At 40.5% G+C, this 12,758-nt stretch overlaps 1 protein-coding gene across 2 annotated transcripts in view; it reads left to right on the top strand.

The window, feature by feature from the left end:
• The window catches only part of LOC146558014 (glutamate receptor ionotropic, kainate 2-like), a 65,673-nt gene extending 57,122 nt beyond the window's left edge, over nucleotides 1-8,551 (top strand). For both annotated transcript variants that reach the window (XM_085248217.1, XM_085248216.1), the window contains exons 15-16: nucleotides 751-1,001; nucleotides 5,582-8,551. In XM_085248217.1, the coding sequence (XP_085104343.1) occupies nucleotides 751-1,001; nucleotides 5,582-5,746 (416 nt within the window). In that variant the 3' untranslated portion in view covers nucleotides 5,747-8,551. The remainder of the gene's footprint in view (nucleotides 1-750; nucleotides 1,002-5,581) is intronic.
• Nucleotides 8,552-12,758: the final 4,207 nt, after the last annotated feature.

The following is a 12,758-nucleotide window of genomic DNA, read 5'->3' as shown; positions in this document are numbered from 1 at the left end:
AATACACTAACAAGCTCTTAAAGCAGTGAAAACATGAAACATGAAGGCTCACAGTAAGAATTAATCTTTCTTGGCCCGGTTGAAGCAAAGTGTGTGTGCGCTGCTCCTGGATCAACCCAGCCGTGTGTTGTGGCGCACACGCTGTGGATGGGAGAGGAACATGACCCCACTCGGCTACCCTGCAACGATTATTCCCGCTTTGATCAGGCCAGCGCCCGCTGCGCCTTAATGCCTCGTCGCTAATTCTGGCGCCTTCCTACTTTCTGTGGATTTGAGTTTGCTCAACATGCATCAAAAAACAGCAATGCAGAAACCCAATCATCAATATACACGTATAATCCCAAACACATATGCATCCATATAATGTACCCCTCACTGGGCTCCTCTGTTCATAGGGACTATTTCTGTCATATGAAAGCGTGTGCAAACAGCAGCTAAATTGTGAGAATCGACAGCAGCTCTGCTCCCCCAAGCCAAGTTATTGTTGCCAACTCCCTGTGCATTATAATAAACACACTGCAGAGAGGAGTGAGAATTTTGGAATAGCTCTGTGAATATGGCGGATTAGTGGGATTTGAAGAAGGACTTACAAAAAAACTCTCTCTAAGCGGCTAACAATAACATGACAGGTTATATGATCACATGCAAGCCTGAATGTGTTTCTTACACCCACTAACACAACAATGACGATCCTAGGCACATGAGTATTATCTGTTTTCCAGTTTCACGATACGCTTTTTGTATTCGCAGGATCTCCATACAGAGACAAGATCACGATAGCTATTCTGCAGCTGCAAGAGGAAGGCAAGCTGCACATGATGAAGGAGAAGTGGTGGAGAGGCAACGGGTGTCCCGAGGAGGAGAGCAAAGAGGCCAGCGCTCTGGGAGTACAGAACATCGGTGGGATCTTCATCGTGCTGGCTGCGGGACTTGTGCTGTCAGTGTTTGTGGCTGTGGGGGAGGTCCTTTACAAGTCTAAGCAGAACGCCCAGCTGGAAAAGGTACAGGCGCTATTAGAGAAGAGATTTTAGGCTTCTGCTGTAGCGTGTTTGTGTCAAGGTATGGCTGTGTGGCAGGCAGGATGGGGATCTAAATGAAGGACTCGGGGAGTCATAAGTGATCTCAAAACACAGTCTTAATGCTGGTAATTTACAAAGAAAGAGAAGAAGATCCAAATCTCATGGAACACAGAGCCAAGGAAACGCACAAGCATGAGGGGTGACGCAAAAACGAACAGAGGGAGGCTCAGACAAGATCAACATACGCCAGAAGAATAGAAATGGGGAACGGGTGGAAACAGAGCTGAGGACAACTAACACTTAAAAGGAAGTAAAACTGAAAAATAGAGCACATGAGACAAAAGATTAACGAATTAAAAACAGGAGGTAACACATGCAGAAACACAAGGGAGGCAGGAATACACAGGAACTCACAGAATTAAATACGACCCAAATAATAACCACGAACAGAAGTAGATAGGAAACTAAAACCTGAGAATCTAAATATAAAGAAAAATTTAAGAAAAATACAAAACCAAAACTCAAAAGCGGTCTACCTCTCTTGCTCTGCCATTTTAGAAATCAAACTGTAAAAACAAGACACCAAACCCAAGAGACATCAAATGAAAGTGAAATGAAAATTTGTCTTATAGCCCTAAAGTGCATTTTTACAGACCAAGCTTGTTTTTATTTTAACAATTGGCTACTTAAATTGCTTTCACTCTTCATAATGGCTATAGACCTGTGGTGTGGAGACAGAAATCCCCCAGTGCTTTAACCTGTGTGAGTTTTTAGCAGTCAATATTTGCTAAACCAAGCAAGCATTTTCCGAAACTAACTTCTGTCTACGCATGGATAATTTTCTTGCTGATTTTAAATGGGGAAAAATGTTTTACTTGTTTGTTGTTTTTTAGTCATATATTATATTGAATCATCATTTCAATAAATTAACAATTACAGCAACTCCTTCATCACAAACACCAGCATAATAGTATTATACAAATACAAATCTATTTTAATTCACCATGTATACATAGAGTGCACTGTATCCACAGCTTCTTTATCCCCCTGGTTACGTTTCTGAATATTTTTCAGGCTGTTCTGTTTGTGCTCTATTTTCGTACTGAGCGCACATGATTCATCACACAGTGTGGAGTATGTATTTTAGTGCACTTTAACTCGTGCAGTGATGTTTCCCAATAATTGTGAGAGTCCTTTTGATAGCGTCTGTTAATTATTTACGTCTATAGAATTAGCACAGCGCAGCAGCGTGTTACTTTATTGCAACAGTAATTAGTTTCTTGCTTTTTTTAAGGGCTGCAAAAGTTTCACAGCACATCTTAGCTATCATTAATCAAGAGCTGCAAGACTGGGTCACAATATTCAGATAATTTGCAAATGCCAGAGTCTCTAGGCTGACAAGGTGCTAGTAATTTGCATGCTGACAGCAAGCCTCTCCTTTTTTTACTCCCTGCCAGAGTCCTCCACCCTAACATCACGAGCTTTTTCTCTCTCTCTTTTTTTTAAAACCCTCCTTCTCATTGTTTTTCAAAATTTATTTTCTGTTATCCTTCTTGCCTGTCTGCTTTTGTAATCAGTCTTCCTTCAGACTCTAGAAAATATTTCATTCATATGGCAGACAAATATATGTAAAAAAATGTTGCTAAAAAAAAACACACCCTAAGCCACCTACAGATATCCATCTCGCACACCTACACACATACACAAACAGAAAAATAATAGCTTCATACTTTAATGCTCCCCCTCCTCTTTTTATCTTCTCCCCTCCTACACTCTTTGAATTTGAATTACATTTTGCATAATCAGAAAAGGAATGTATGAGAATTTGACTTGGCAAAGTTGGTGCCCGGGCATATTGACATTTTATAGGATTTTACACCACATACATAATGCAGGGACAACAGAAGCTCACATTACACAAGTTGCATAAGACTGTGATGTTTTAAAGTGGGTAGCAGTATATTTGGATTTAATCTGCCGAAGTGGATGCTTTGTCCTTTATGCTGTCTCTTTAGGTTTTTCACTTTCATGCCAAATTACAAGTGTTTAATGTTTCTCCCAGAATCCCGTTCTTGGCAGGGTGCAAATGGCTGTGAAACGCTATTTAGACGTTTGTGTGACAGTGACGATTTAAAGGGGGAATCTAGGACATATCAAACCCTTTAAATGAAGGCTTGTTTTCTCAAAATATTCTGTCGAAAAAAGCAAATGAATAGATGCTTCATGTTCTGTAGCTGTTGCGCAGTTACACGATATCAACTGACTCAATGGTTTATTTTATCGCATGTACACATAAAATAAAACTGAACACGTTGACCTTTGTTTTCCCAGAATAGTACCACGAGATCCTTTTTTATTATTTATTTATAACCTCACAAATTATGTTACAGTACTGTGCAAAAGTCATGAGTCCCCCCTTATTTTATATAGTTTGCTTCTAAGAAGCCAGACTTTCATGTGGCTTCCAAGTAATCTTGAACAATAGCACTCTGGGCTTTCTGAAGGTCTTTCAAGTTTTTCTTTCGACAGTGGTTGCTTTTTCACTTAACACTGACTTATGAATCCTACAAGCAGAAAAGAGGCACCTAACCAGTGTTGTGTCTACATATAACAGATAACTTAGCAAAGAACCAAATTTAAATTGCATCTTTAGGCACTTTGGCATTTCTATAGTTGAATTTATGAAAAATACAAAACGTAACACAGTCTGACAGGCATAAAATAGTATTTTTGCACCAATGAGGTTATTCCCAAAGAACTGTTAGCTGAAAACTTGGCATATCAAAGGAAGGTCCAAAGGAAACAGGACAAAATCTACACCAGTACCTAAGAGATGTATGTGGCACTAAATCCTCATCAGAAATGGTCACAGTAAATGGGCAGCTGTCAAGAAGCCATTCTTAAAGAAGAAAAACAAGGAGAAAAGGTTGAGGTTTGCCAAATTACACACAATGCGACTGAAAATCAGTGGCAACGGGTCTTACAGAGTGATGAATACAAATTTGAAATTTTTGGTTCAGACATCAGTAGGTAGAGAGAGAACAATAACAGTCTACACGGTGAAAAAGAATGTCCTTCAAGAGGCTATACATGAAGACTGCATAAAGAAATTACAAAACAGCTTGCCTAAGAGAGTTCAGGCTGTGTGAAGAATAACGGTGATCATACCAAATATTGACTTTCACATTTTTCAATAAATCACCGCACCTATTTCCCATTTTCGTAGCAAACTTTGAAGAAATGAGGGGCAGCTTGAGACTTTTGCGCAGTACTGTACATACATATGCTTGTCGTAAAACCAACATAAAGCCAATAAATACAAAAGAAGGAGGAGAAACTGTTCAGTTTGGCTAATTTTTTCAAGCTTAAAATAGAATAGAGAAGCTCAGCAATTACCCTTTGAGTGTATGTGGTGACAGTGGAAAGGAAAAAAAAGAGAAAAAATGAACACTGAGAAACAACCAATAATAACAATTGCTGCTTGGTGGGTTTAGTAACCCCAGATCCAAAATCTGAATGCCAGAGACAGATGGCGAAGGATACAGAGACAGAGAGGAGAGCGGGTAAACTACCAGGGCAAAAAGACACACAGTTGATCACACGCAGTTGTCATCTATATGCATGGGGAGTTAAAGTGAAAGGAGGAGTTCAGTAGATGATGGAAGAGCAGCCTGGGGTCTGCAGCAGTATAACTAAGCGAGGGTCACCTGACCCAACCCCACCTATAAGCTTTATCAAGGAGGACCTGTTTTTTTTAATCGTGTAAAAAGGCTGTGTGACTTTGAACTCAAACTGGAAGCTGGTTTTACATCTGAAGGTCAGACCTCCTGCTGTACTTTTGGAACCACAAGTAAGAAAAAGGCAGAAAAGGAAACATATTGTACAGCATATAAAAAAGTATTTTCATGTTACACAACATATTAAGGTGAGAGGATGCGCATGGTAAAGCAGTGAAATTGAATTTATGTAGACATCGACTGATTCTGGTAGAATTAAAGTCACTAAATTTAGAATATCCCAGTGATGGTGCCACCTGGTGGTGAAAAAAGGACACTGTGGCAATTACCCAAGAATACTGAAATGTAATGGACAGGTCCATTACAAAAACATGAGTGGAAAATAAAAAACAACAACAATACCTTGGAGATACTCAGAAAGGACCTCATGCCACCATTAAGAAGACACTGGTTAAAAGAGAATACGCGGCACAAAAACCATCACCAGCCCTCCCTCATTAAACAACCCTGTAGGTCATTTGTGCAAGCTGTTAAAATGACCTGCAGCTGCACTTTAAAGTTAACTAACCTCTATCGCCCATGTAAATAAATGCATGTAAAATGTGCACTGGTGTCATCAGCGTTTTGCCACACCAGGCTTACGCTCAAGTCTCCTGGCTAAAAGCCAGCGGTTTCATTGTGCCAAAACCACTCTGCCCGCCTCCTAATGCAAATACTTTCCCCTTTCTTTTAGACAGTAAGAACAAATGATCCACTATGACTGTATATCTCAAGAATGTGTTGAACTTTTTTTTTTCCTTCTTCTTTTCTATTTCCTTCTCGCAGCGATCATTCTGCAGTGCCATGATGGACGAGCTGCGCGTGTCTCTAAAGTGCCAACGCCGTCTCAAACAAAAGCCTCAGCCACCTGTCATCGTTAAGACAGAGGAGGTTATTAACATGCACACGTTTAACGACAGGAGACTCCCAGGAAAGGAAACCATGGCATGAACACTGAATACACCTGGACTACACCCCTCAGTAAAAACCACGAGTGGGGAGACAGGGTTGAATTAATGCTGGCTTAGTTACAGACTGAGTTTAGCAGGGGGGGGGGGGACAAAAATTAAAAAAAAATACAAAGAAACAAACAGGATTCCTTTCGAACCCACTTGCTTATGTAGACAGATGTTTCCTGTGGAAATATAGATACCTGAGCAGTGTCACCTCACTGTGACATTCACTTTTTGAAGGGAGATGTAATCGAAGGACTTACTTATGGGTTTGGTTGGTGATATATGTAAAATGACAGAAGAGCCGAGCAATTTTATGACACAACATTTGATTAGTCCACAGTAGAAGTGGACTTAAACATACGCATACACACAAAAAAAACTAATGAAAAAAAATGTATGCACACACACTGACACACACTGACACACACACACTCTCATCTGACACACTTGACAACTGTGCAGAAGGGAAAACTATTGTGACACTTACACCAGATGTAGTTTTTCTGTTGATGTCAATACCCTTTCGTCTTACCTCCATGTGTGTGTGACCCGATCGGTCCCCTCTCCTCGGTGGCTTGAGTTTCTCTCAGATAATTTGAACAAACACTAATCTTACACCAACAAAGGGAACAGTAGTCAGTGCCAAATGGTTTGTTATGAACTGATGTATAAAAGTGATATTTAGTTTTGAGAACCATCTATGCCGACTTTGTCAAATATCCATCGTTTTCTTCTATAATGCCTTTCTCGTGCCAAAGTTCTGCCATTGTAAAGAACTTTCTGCCATGCCTATTATTATGTTCAAAGCCTCTACAAGAAATGTATACTGTCAGAGTCCTTATCCATGTCGGTCCTTGCGCACAGTCTGCAGTTTTCACTCTGTATCAGTTGTTGTTTAAAATGCAGGATTTCTACAAAAATGTTTGTTTTTGTACAAGAACAAAAAGTTTTGTAGTACTTTGTATCATGGTAGCCCCTTCTGTGGACAAAATATGTAGCAGATACCAACTCAGCCCTCAAACTCTGACAACTGGTGGCTATGGGGCTTCAAACTCTGCTGTGTAGGGTTCATCATTCTCATCTTTCAGAGATTCAGTCTTTTGTCTTGCCAGTCTCACGGGGCCAGCTGTATATACTATCTGGAGACGATGTAGTGGATTTTGGCAGGTAAGAAACAATAAAACCAGAAAATGCAACCGTTCTGCTGTCAGTGAGAGTTGGGTAGTCACCATAATGAGTCACCATGAAAGACGTAGTAAAACATGCAAATGCTCTACGTCTAGAAGGTGTTCATAACTGTGGTTGTGTAGCACCAATATACAGCAAAATTGTTATTTTTATTATGAGTTGTTTAATTTTTGTTTGTTTTGTTTTTCCTTTTACCAGAATCAAGTCCTAAAAGTATTATTTCAAAACTAGGGGAAATATTTACAGCCAAAAGTAACACAGATATTGATCTTGAAGAGCCAAAGGAAAAAATACCCTGCAGTAATTTCTTTAACATAAACAAACAAGCTTGATATTGATCTCTTGGATGTGTACACTAACCGAGGCATTTTACAGTTGAAAATTCCACTTTTCTTTGCTGTCTGGTAGACATGCAGTATAATGTGGAATGACTGTTCCTAAATTACCTCACACTGACTATAGCTTTTTTTTCCCCCTCCCTGCGAATCCTTGCAGCTTATCAGTATGGATCCATACTGGTAAATCTGCTACAAACCTGATTGAGTTGGCCTGATTGATTGATTGATTGATTGCTCTATAAATAATCTGACACTGCGTGAATGACATTCTCAGTCTCAGTATGGCCATGTTTCCAATTCGTTCCAAGGGTTTGTTAATATTTCATGTTGGTATCAGTAAGTTTGATTTATTAATGCATATTCCTGCACCAGAAGGTGAAAAAAATATTGAAATGAGTCCATTTGCATTTTGAAACTGGTCGAAGTAATCTCACGGCACTGTTGGATATTTTTCAGTGCTTTCAGAAAATATTACTTTTAGGACTCGCTAACAGACAAAGATGACCTCAGTCAAAGGGGAACCTCACTGATGGGCAGCTTTTGAATGTATAAAACTGTGCATTTGCAGTAATTCTGATGTTGGCGTAATTAGAGCTTTGAGACACTCGTGTGCTACATAGTAAATCTCTCACCTCTGCTCAAATGCCAGGTGTTGCTTCACTCACGGTGCCTAAAAGGGACTTGATCAACCTTGGGGCGCAATTTTCGAGGATAACTCGTGGGCCGAGCGAATCATTTATCCACTAATTGTCTCCAGATGCGTGTTCTCTTCGCCAAGCGACACATCACATTTGGCCCCACAACACTTCTGTGTCTGTTAACTCTGTTCCGTGTTGTGAAATGACAAGCATATCTGATAGGTTACTCCACCAGTGCCCTGTCTTCCTACACTATTCGGTTAATCATCTGATCTGATATTCCATGGATGATTTCAAAGACAAAAAAATGAAAAAAAAAAATCAAATACGCCCACACACCTGTGTTGTACACGAGTGGCTCCCCTATATTTAATGACTTCTTTAAAACAACCGCATCTACGCTTTTATGAGAAATGACAGGGAAGACATGCTCCTTTAACTTGTCAGCTATCTACCAGTGTGGCTTGTCATTTTTTTTCCTTTTTTTTTTTTCTACACACGGCTAAATCTAGCAGTGTGAGCTCAAGTGGTTGAATAGTTTGGGAACATTGCTGTGGGAAACTGATGTGTGCTCGTGGAATCTGACATCCATGCAAGGTTTTACAAATAATGTCATTAAAAATGGTCATAATTGTAGATTTGCCTCTTAGCTTTACTCCAGACTTTGCAGTTCTTTTCCACCCAAATGAGGAAGCAACAGGATATGCCAAGTGAACCAGATGCCATCTAGCCCAGTGTGTCTCTAGCCATGTCTTGTATTGTTATAAAACATCTGAATATAAAATATGAAAAGGGTTGATTTATGTAATCAAATCAAATCAAAGCAAGGACTGTAGGGAGGCTTAACCAATTATTTTTCCAGCTTGCTCACCAGCTATTACTGCATCTGCCTGTCTGTTTACAATTTTCTCTGACTACTATTCTACTATTCTAAAATATCTCCAGCTTATGAGGAGGCTGCACAGTCTAACAAAATAGCCCAGGAATGTTCCACTGCACACACTCTGGTTTTTTATTGTTTATTGTTATTTCCTTCCCACAGGCAGCAGTGGACAGTGAGGCCGCTCTGGATTTCAGACAAGGGTTTTTTTTGGGTTTTTTTTTTTTTTTGGGGGGGGGGGGGTAATGATGAAAACTGTTTCTGCAGCCTGAGCTCTACCATAACAACATAAATGGCCACCCTGTCTGCCCTCCAGATTGACAGGGAAGGTCAGAGCATGCATCAATGCGTTCAGCACGAACCATTTAGTCTGTCACACTTATTCCATCATATTAAGTCCTCTTCCTCCTTTTCCTAAGTGCTCATTGGAAAGGTATCCTTGAATAACATCTTGTTCATTAGCCAATTAATGGCCAAGATTGCATTGTGAACAGAAAATTGCTTTCTGAATGTGACTTTGGTTTGTCGTGCAGATATTATGACCTAACAGAGCCTGCCAAGGAAGGTTTTTTTAAGGTAGGGAATATTCTTCACCTCATTTCCAAGTGATTTTTAATAATTCAGGATCCCAGATTAGGAATCATTAAAAATCTATTTTTTTTTTAACTAGCAGCACATGTATGTGTAAAGTTATTAGATATGGTGGGCGTGGGGCAACAAGATGTTCGGAATATGCCCTCTGTCAGAGAGATAATTAAATAGATTGTTTACACTGAGCATGGGTGCATTAGGCAACTGTGTGCAATGGTACAAGCCAAAAATAGCATTGCATCATGTTAAAATGAGATTTTTCTAAAGAAGTTTTCACTAGGGTAATGCAGTAGTAATGCATTCATAGTTTTATTAGCTAATTAGAGAGCGGCTCCAGGGGTGGTAGTGTTGTCAGACAGCCTAGTCGGTCCAGATTTAAATATCTCATCAACTGTTACATGGTTCGTCTGTAAATATGGACTTCTCATCATGGCTCCCAGATGATTTCTTTTCCTCGAGTGCCACCACAGGTTTAACATTTGTGGTTATGATATACACTCACCGGTCACTGCTTGCTAATGCAACTATCTAACCAGCCCATCATATGGCAGCAGTTTAATACATTTAGGAATGTGCACATACTCATGATGACCTGCTAAAGTTCAAATCAACCATTAGAATAGGGAAGAAATGAGATTTTAGTAACTCTGAATGTGACATGGTTGTTGGTGCCAGATGAGCTGAGTATTTTCGAAACTGCTGATCTACTGGGATTTTCCCACATAACCATCTCTAGGTTTTACGGAGAACAGTCTGAAAAAGAGAAAATAGCGAGTGGCACTTCTGTGGGTGTAAAATGCTTTGTTGGTCAGAGAGGAATGGCGAGACTTCATAGAAAGGCAACCACTCATTATAATCAAGGTATGCATCTCTGAATGTCGAAGACCACACTGGGGGCCAATCCTGTCAGCTAAGAACAGGAAACTTAGGCTACAATTCACCAGAATTGGACAATAGAAGACTGGAAAAATGTTGCCTCGTCTGATGAGTAAACAACCTTAAAGCATCGATCCATTCTGCCTTGTATCAATTGTTTAGGCTGCTGTTGGTCTAATGGGAGATATTTTCTTGACAGACTTTGGTCCCTTTAGTATATCCCGAACATTGTTTAAACACCACAGTCTACTTGGGCATTGTTGCTGGCCATGTCCATCCCTTTATGGCCACAGTGTGCCCATTTTCTCATGATTGCTTCCAGCAAGATAATGCACCATGTCCCAGAGCTCAAATAATCTTAAACTGGTTTGACAATCAGTTCGCTGTACTCAAATGCCATCGACAGTCACCAGATCTCAAGCCAGCAAAGCACCTTTGGGATGCGGTGGAACAGGAGATTTGCATCATTGATGTGCAGTCGACAAATCTGTTGCAACTGTGTGATGCTAACACATCAATACTGCCCAAAATATCTGAGGAAAATTTCCAGCACCTTGTAGAATCTGTATTAAAGCAGTTCTGAAAACAAAAGGGGAATCAACATGGTACTAGTTGGGTTAACTGATCAAGTGTCTGGTGAGTGCATGTTCCATGGATTTCCATAATATTTGGCACCACATTTATGCTTCACTCCAGACTTTTGTATATACTTTACTTTTCATTTCTCCACACTACTGGGTAGAGCTCTGACCTACTTTAAAGACCAAATACCTGCAAAACTAAAAGCATCCTCGTGAGTCTTGGCTGTACTTTGTGTTGAGTGCTTATGAGTGAAGATAAAATGTTGGTGAAAGTGCTAAACATGTTTACACTGAGCTCCAAGTGCCGCTGCGTCTGCCTCACAAAGCTCCAACAATAGGGTCTTTGTGCGAATGTTTAAAGTAAAAATGAATCAACGTTTAATGCTGCTCTCATGTGAAAAAATACCCCCAAAAGATCAATCATTTCACATCGTTTTATTTCCCTTTCCTCCAATGTCAAATCATCCCTCGTTCTCCATCTGTGTAAGTAATTTAATGATTTGTTACCATGTGACTCATATCAACAAAGCTAGTGGCAATTTTTGTTGCAATATTTGGTCTGCAGTGAATGATTCCATTTCAGGTCTAGAAATGAGCTTTGACTCCTTTCTGTGGAGTTCAGCATGTACAATATGAAATCCTGGGGAATGCAATAAAAGGGGAATTGCAGCAGCTAGAGTTGGGCAGGCGTTGTTGGTAGAAAAGTGATATTTGATGTGCATTAAGACCAGCCAGTGGCATGTGTCTGCCCAGAGACAGCACCTGGGCAGCGAGCTGGAAGACTCACTAGCCTCACACAAAGAATGCTCTTGCCTTAAAAAAAAAAAGTGTATTTTCTTTGTGAGAAAGTGTGTGTTTGTATGTAGCCTCCACTTTTGCCACCTGTGTGTGGGTTTCTGCAGTCACACACGTGCGCCCTGGGGGGATGAACCCCGTTTTGACTCCAAATGAATTTCAATTTAAAGAAGTGATCTTTTGTGTCATGTAGCAATTCGTTTGGATGCGGTTTTCTATCTGAGTGTTTTTTTCCCAGTGGCAGATGTGTTGCGGTGGGTGGCAGCTGCAGAATGGAGGAGCACAGCTTGCTAAGTGATTCACCCTGCTCCTGGCATCTCTGTTACCCCATGAGTCTTTTCCCTGACAATGTTTTCATTTCTATTTGCTTTATCTGTAACTGGGATGGTGGGCTAGATGCTTTGACAGCTCTGTCAGAAAAATGACAGTGCTGGTTGCCTGCTCGAGAAAGGGTGAGAGAAACTAATGGGACGTTTGGAGGTTACTTCCTCTTCGTGACCTCTTCTACAGGAAAAAACGGGGGGGAGGGGGGGGGGGGGAAGGTGGGGTTGGGGAATGTGGTGTGGGGGCAGAGGGGAGCTGTGGCTGAATGTACCACCAAATCACACTTTGAGATGGATGCGTTGATGGCGCTCGGTCTGATAAAATCCCTAGATTGATACTGCAAATGAGCTCTCTATCTGATGACATCTGCTGCATTTTTATGCACGCACCCGGAAATAACAGTGTCGAGTGTTGAACCAGTCACATCTCCTGACGGGGGAATCATGTTTTGTTCGCTGCTGTCAAATAGTACTTTCATTCCTCTCCAAAATCCCCCATTAGGTTCTCTCAGACAAATGTCCCCCCAACTCCCCCCTCTTTTTCTCTGCCTTTGAGTAATTCATACTGTTGATTCCACCTCTGGAGGAATACATCAGGCATAACGTCTTTTTCTTTCATCAAGGCAGCGGCTTTAAAGTAATTTTCCTCCTCTCATAGGGAGCCAAATGGAGACGAGAAGATGTCGATTCTCTCATCTCTTTGTCTGTCCCCTTTGATCTCTTTCAACATGAATTCCCAATGCACAGAAAGTAAATGGGATTTTTTTTTCTTTTCTATTTTTTGTCTTTCTCTGGAG

The sequence above is a fragment of the Mchenga conophoros genome, linkage group LG15 (assembly GCF_057382185.1).
Source record: "Mchenga conophoros isolate Kocher_MC1m ecotype Shallow Benthic linkage group LG15, M_conophoros_male_GT1.1, whole genome shotgun sequence".
Classification (NCBI taxonomy): domain Eukaryota; kingdom Metazoa; phylum Chordata; class Actinopteri; order Cichliformes; family Cichlidae; genus Mchenga; species Mchenga conophoros.
Note: the sequence above shows the minus strand (reverse complement) of the source record. Positions and strands in the feature narration are given on the sequence as shown.